This window comes from Platalea leucorodia (genome assembly GCF_965183815.1).
Source record: "Platalea leucorodia genome assembly, chromosome: 3".
Taxonomy (NCBI): domain Eukaryota; kingdom Metazoa; phylum Chordata; class Aves; order Pelecaniformes; family Threskiornithidae; genus Platalea; species Platalea leucorodia.
This window is the reverse complement of record NC_138825.1, coordinates 79473020-79479019: the sequence shown is the minus strand read 5'-3', so window position 1 is coordinate 79479019 and position 6000 is coordinate 79473020. Positions and strand designations below refer to the sequence as shown.

Here is a 6000-nt window from a genome sequence, read left to right as displayed (position 1 = left end):
CCTAGTGGAATATCCCATTTTTTAGTAAGGGAACGGGATAACTGTCAGGATGTGCTCTTAAACTGGAAAAAGACAAATCCCAGATTTCTCTAAAAGAGAAGAGAATTGGGCTTATATCGAAACAGGAGGATAATGCAATTCCTTGTTTGTTTTGGGTGGGTTTTAGTTAAAGTAGATTACTCAAAAGACAGTGGAGGGTGACAAGAGGACAGGCTTGTAGCAGGTGAGTTTGTGCATGCTCCTATCAATTCATCTTTCATTCATTCAACAAACTGGGCAGCCTAAGTAATGAGCTTACTCCAAAACCAAGGTCTTTTCCTTCACGCTTCCTACCATCTGCGGTACTCATTTTCTGCAGGGTATTTGTATTGGCATTATACAAAATTAGCCAGGCCTTGCTCAACTAGATCAAAAGTACACCTTTCATGTAGTTTCAATCAAGTCACACAGCTGTATTTTTATGACTAATTGGTTTTGTTCAGATCGAGACCTAGAATTTAGTATTATTACGTATTATGCTGTGCAATTTTCTAACTGACATAATTGAAAGGATTTTTCTATTGATACTCATAAATTGGCACCCAGTTACAATTTTGACCATGAAAGAACCCCAAAGAATTATTTTTATCGTTTTTTTAAATCATATACAAGGTATGACTGACTGTTTAATTTGTACGATTTAAGCGTAGTAAAGACAACTCACCAGTTCTTAGGTTACCTATTGCAATTAAATATTGATAAAGGAAACAAACACCTTCCAATATCCTGCAAATCTGTGTCTTCTCCCTTTGTTGTCATCAACTGTGTAGCTTTCATAAGAGACCCATGAAAGGGGCAATGCCTTTACGGACACTTGGAAAAAAAAAAAAAGCAGCAGCTGATTTTTATCCTATGCCTTGGTTATCTCGTTGTGGTTCTGATGAGCTAGGTAAGTCTCAAACAGTTAATAAGTTTACAGGTCACTTCACAGAGTCAATGCCCTGGCATTTTATGGCCTTCTAATGAGCCGTTAAACTGGAGAAGAGGTAATTAAATATGGTCCTCTGGTACAATGTACGCAGTACTGACTCCAGCTCTCTGATTTTAGGTTCCTCAGAAGACGATGAGGTCATTCAAGAAGGTCTCCTCAGGCTCAGGTCAGTCTTCTCTATAGCGTCTTACACGGCTGACTTTGTGTCTGTAAAACTGAGGTACTGCAGCACCTGTGTCCCACCGAGTCAGATGAACTTCATTCTCGGGAGGGGGGAAGCACTCATTTTGTGCACAAGCTTCAGAGCTCTTGCGTGATGGAGTTCGAGTGTTCTACTTCTGTAAGACAAATAAACAAGTTACGTAAGGAAAGTTTATTTACAGTAGCCCACCGTCAGACACCCGTTGTAAACTGTGGGAGCCCACAAGTCCGTGAGAACGCTGTGGGACTGCCGTCACGGCGTCGGTCCCGATGGCCACGCACATCTCGGTCGCTGACCGGGATTTTAACTCCGCGAGTTATTTCCCCGCCGCTGTCGAGAAGCAGCGCCGGCCGGGCGTTGCCGCCAAGCGGCCCCCTCTCACCGCGACGCCGCTTCTCCCCGGCGCAGCCCCGCCGCCCGCCCGTCCCGGCCTCCCGCCGCGGCGGCAGCGGGGCGCGGCCCCCCCGAGCGCCCGCCCGCGGCGGCGCATGCGCGGGGCGGCGGGCAGGGGGCGCGGGGCTCCCCCGCGGAGAGGCGCTGCGCGTCCGGCGGAGGGAGGCGAGGCCGGGCCCGCTCCGCGCCGGCCGCCCCTCCCCGGGGCACTTGTGAGCCGTCCCTGCCCCGGCTCCCGTACAACGGGAAGCGCTGGTCGCCGGCGGCGGCTGGCCCGGGGCCGGCGCTGGCAGGGGTCAGGTTTTACCTGCGTGCCTGGGCGGGAGGAGCTGCCCGTGTCAGCGCCGGGCCGGCGCGGGCTGCCGCGCGGCGGGCGGGAGCGCCTGGGCGGTTGCCCGGCGGGGAGGGCGAGCGCCCCGCCGGGAGAGGCACACCGAGCCCGGGTGCGGCCGTCCTGGGCGAGGAGCCGGGCTGGGGCGAGAGCGCCCGAGGCGCAGAGCCGCCGGCTCATCGTCCCGCGCCTTCGCCGCGCGGGGTGGCGCGGCGAGACCGGGCCGCTGGCCGCCGCCGCCGTGACTTCGGGCGGGCAGCGGCGTGCAGCCGGTCCCCCTGCAAGGGCCGGTCTTCCCTGCGGGCTGTTAGCCCCGTCAGGCGGGCTCCCGCGACGACTGGCTAGAGCCTCCTTAAATCCGCCGGGAAGCGGTCGCTATCAGTTGCAAATCCACAGCTGAGAGACTGTTGATGTACGTGAGACCACATCCTGCCGCAGGGCGCTCCGAGCGGGTGCCTCCCGCGTCCTCCTGCCCTCGGATCAGAGCGGGATCAGAGCAATTGCCAGTATTTTATAAATCCCGCTGGCAAGCCGCCGGCGTTGCCGGCAGCGCTCCGCGGCAGGCAGGGTGGACCGCGCCAGAGGGCTGTGCGGCACCGGCAGCCGCCGCCTTTCGCGTCAACAGAAAATGTCAGTAAAGCCCGTGTTAGAAACCACGCTCCGGCCGTCAATTAAAATAGCGGCGCCTGCAAACCGCGGCGCGGTCCTCCGCGGCGAGGGCCGCCCCGTCTCCCTAACGCAGGCGGAGCCGGGCTGCGGGCAGCCGTGCGCGCCCGCGGGGCCGACGGCGGCCGGCGCCTGCCTCAGGTGTTAAGGGCTGAGGAGCGCCGGGGCAGCCGATGGGGGGCTCCCGTAAACCGTCCTCCGGCTGCTGAGCGGCGGGGCGAGGGGGGAGAGGCGCCTGCCGCGCCTTGGAGCGGCGTTTGCCGAAGAGAGGCGTCGTCCGGGACGGGCGCGGTGCGAAGGCACCGTTATCAACCCGCTCACTTCATACCCCGCGCCTCGAGCAAAGCCTCACCGTCCTTAGGCGGGGGAAGCCCGCAGCTGGGGCGGAGCGGGGCTGGCTCAACTCGTGCTTTCGGAAAATCTCCCGAAAGGTGTTCTGTTAAAAAACATTCGTAAATCATAATACGAAGTAATTTGTAAATAATAAGACCGAAGCAGGGAAAAGGGGAGAGCTGGGCGGTGGCTGGGCACGACCGACCCCGCTCTCCGAAATGCGCGGGAAGGCACGTCGCCACATTCCCCCGTGGAAAGACACCGCATTTTCTGGAAGCGTTAAACTGAAGGCGAAAAAGGGAGCGTTGCGGGGACAGACCCGCCGGCACCGGCAGAGCGCGGCCGTTGGCGGGCGACCAGCGGTTGGTAAACGGCCGCCCCCCCCCCCCCCCCCCCGGGCCGCCTCTCCTCGCCTCAGAGCGACGCGGCGGCCGCCGCCGAAAGGAAAGCCCGCCGGGCCGGTGGCAACCCCCGCCCTCGACCCGGGTTCTTGACGGCGGCGGAAAGGGAAGGCGGTTTTGGCGCCCAAACTGTAGGTGAGAGGGTTTTGGCGGGAAGAGCTTAGCACCGGCAGAGACCCTTGGCCTGGGGGTCGGTGCGGCCCCTCAGGGGCCGCACCGACCCCCAGGCCAAGGGTCTCTGCCCTGAGGAAGCGTCCGGAAAGCCCCTCCGCGTTAGGAAGAGCCGGTTTCGATAGAAACCGTGCAGGAAACACGACGGGCGTCTTCTTCGGTAAAAACCACCAGCGGGAGGAGCCCCCCGTGGGCCGGCGCTGTCGTGCGTGGGGCGGCCGCGGAGCAAAGCAACCGAGGCCGAAGAGTGAAGAAGAGGGGGGGGGGGGGGGGGTAGGGGCTCTCCGGCGCCGTTCCTGCTTTTCCTGCCTGCCCGTCGGCGAGAACTGGTGGCTGTGCTTTGAAATGGGAAGTCGTGGCAGCACCCCCCGAGCTCTGCTTTCAAGTGTAAAACCCGCGTTTTGTTTCAAATGCACGCGGGTCGGTCGTTTGTTTGGCTTCCCCCCCCCTCCCCCTTTTGTATTTTTGGAGGTGGGGTCTTTTTTTTGTTGTTGTTTTGGGGAATAAAAAAGAACCCCGGAGTTGGACTTTAAAAGTTTTAGGAAGGTGGCAAATTGGAAATCCAACACCACCGGTTTTGGTTACATAGTTTCAAGTGAGCTCTTACTGTGCGTTTAGAAAGACAATGATTCCGGCTTCCTATAACTCTTTACCAAAATTAGCATCTATTTAGCGAAATCGAAGGGTAGAAATACCTTTTTTATATGTGAACTATTACCATCAAACTAATTTTTCCACGAACTGGCTTGTTCTGTAGGGCTTTTTTCCCCCTTTATCCTCTCCCCCCCCCCCCCCCCCGATTCTTTGCGAATGAATTTTGGAGGGGTGTCAGTGGGTTGGGTCCTTCCCCCCCCCTCTTTTTTTTTTTCCCGGAGAGTTCCCAGCTGGCAACAGCTCTCTACCTTCCACAAAACTTGAAAGGCTGATGTCCCTTGCAGGAAATGAATGAGTCGATAACATCTGACACCAGTGACCAGTCCAGTGACCCCAACCTTAATTCCACTAATACTGGAGGCCTGAAAAATCTCCGTAAAGACCCTTTGCAAATCCGCCCCCCCCCGTTTTACAAAATCTGCATTTATTTTGCAATGTAAGAAAGACTTTGCAACAAATATTTCTGCATTCATTTATTTACGTGTTTTTGTAGTCTTTCACTTATTCATCGAAGAACATATACGGAATTTTCTTTTAACTGAAATTTGCTAACAAGACTTTTTTTTTTTCCATTTAATGAACTCAATCAACTCGTTTGTGTCTGTTTAACCAGTATTCTAGCCACTAAGGAATTTTTGTACCAAATGTCGGTAGAATAAATCAATCTGAAAAAATAAAGACCTTTAAAACGGTATTAAGCAGAACACGTTATGTCTTTTCGAAGGGAGGGACAGGGAGAGCTCGTATTTTATAAATGTGCCGTTCTGCTACGAGAAGTGGAGTCTTGGGCACTTCACGTAAACGCTGTAAGCATTTTTTTTCTTCCGGTAACCTTAATTTCTTGTTCATAGCTGGGGTTTCACGTGTGTTAAAATCTCGTGCATTTATTATATGTTAGATATCGTCCCGGTCATAAGATCCAAGCGTATAAAATTACTGTTGATTTAACATTGTAAAATAATCGCTATTGTAAAGGGGGAAGGGTTAGGAGCAAAAAGAAGTGGTATGTTGCACGAATGCGTAGGGCAGGTCAGTGTAGGAAGTCGACCTCCACTGTTGAAATAACCTATAGGAAATTTACGGTTGAAGACTGCAAAGGAATTTCAGGATTTAAAGCTTCTGCTCCACTTGCCCGGCTGCTTGTATTTGTCCACTTTTGCCCACCCTCGCTTCTTCCTAGCAAAGGATCAGACCGCGCACCTTGGTATTTCGCACAGAAATGAGGCGCTAGCAGGGGAATTTACGCTTTCCTGAAAGGCAACAAAAGGAGTAAACAGGCCCATCGGGGCAAAGGCGTCCCCCTTAATTGGGCAGACTGATCGACGCCACTTCCAAAACAAGAGCAAGTGCTTTGCAAATGCACAAACCCCTCGCATTCAGGTTCTGCGCGGAGCGGTGCGGTGCCTTGGCTTTTGTTTGTGGGTGTCCTTGGGAGAAGAGAGGATGCCGGGCGGCGGGGGGGGAAGGGGGGGGAAGGGGCTTTAATAAGAAAGTAATTGAGCCCAGGTTTTAACAAGGTATAGGCAACGTTTAAAGGTTATACAATACTGGATGTAAAGCGAGGTTATGTGTGAGTAGGTGGTAAGGACAGAAGAGGCAAAATCTGCTGTTTTCATACCTTCACCCGTACCTTTTCACTGAAGGAGGCAGGGCAGATGGAACACAAAACGGACTCTCACCTAATTAGGGGAGGGGTTACGTTTCTAAAAATGTTTTTTGAAGAAGCGTTTGGCCGCCAGCGCAGCAATAGCAGGGGCTGGCGGGGGCGCCGATGGCCGCGTACCTGCGGGGGCCGGCGGGGGCCGCTCCCCGGCCCGCTACCCACGGCGCCTTTCTTTCCCGAGCTGGATCCCCCCCGCCGGCCGCGAAGGCAGAAACC

The 6000-nt window shown here is 54.8% G+C and overlaps 1 protein-coding gene across 2 annotated transcripts in view; it reads left to right on the top strand.

Moving 5' to 3' along the window:
• Positions 1-1102: 1102 nt before the first annotated feature.
• LIN28B (lin-28 homolog B) overlaps positions 1103-6000 on the top strand; it is a gene marked incomplete at both ends in the record, with an annotated part of 89367 nt that continues 84469 nt past the window's right edge. For both annotated transcript variants that reach the window (XM_082306588.1, XM_082306586.1), the window contains one exon: positions 1103-1136. In XM_082306588.1, the coding sequence (XP_082162714.1) occupies positions 1103-1136 (34 nt within the window). The remainder of the gene's footprint in view (positions 1137-6000) is intronic.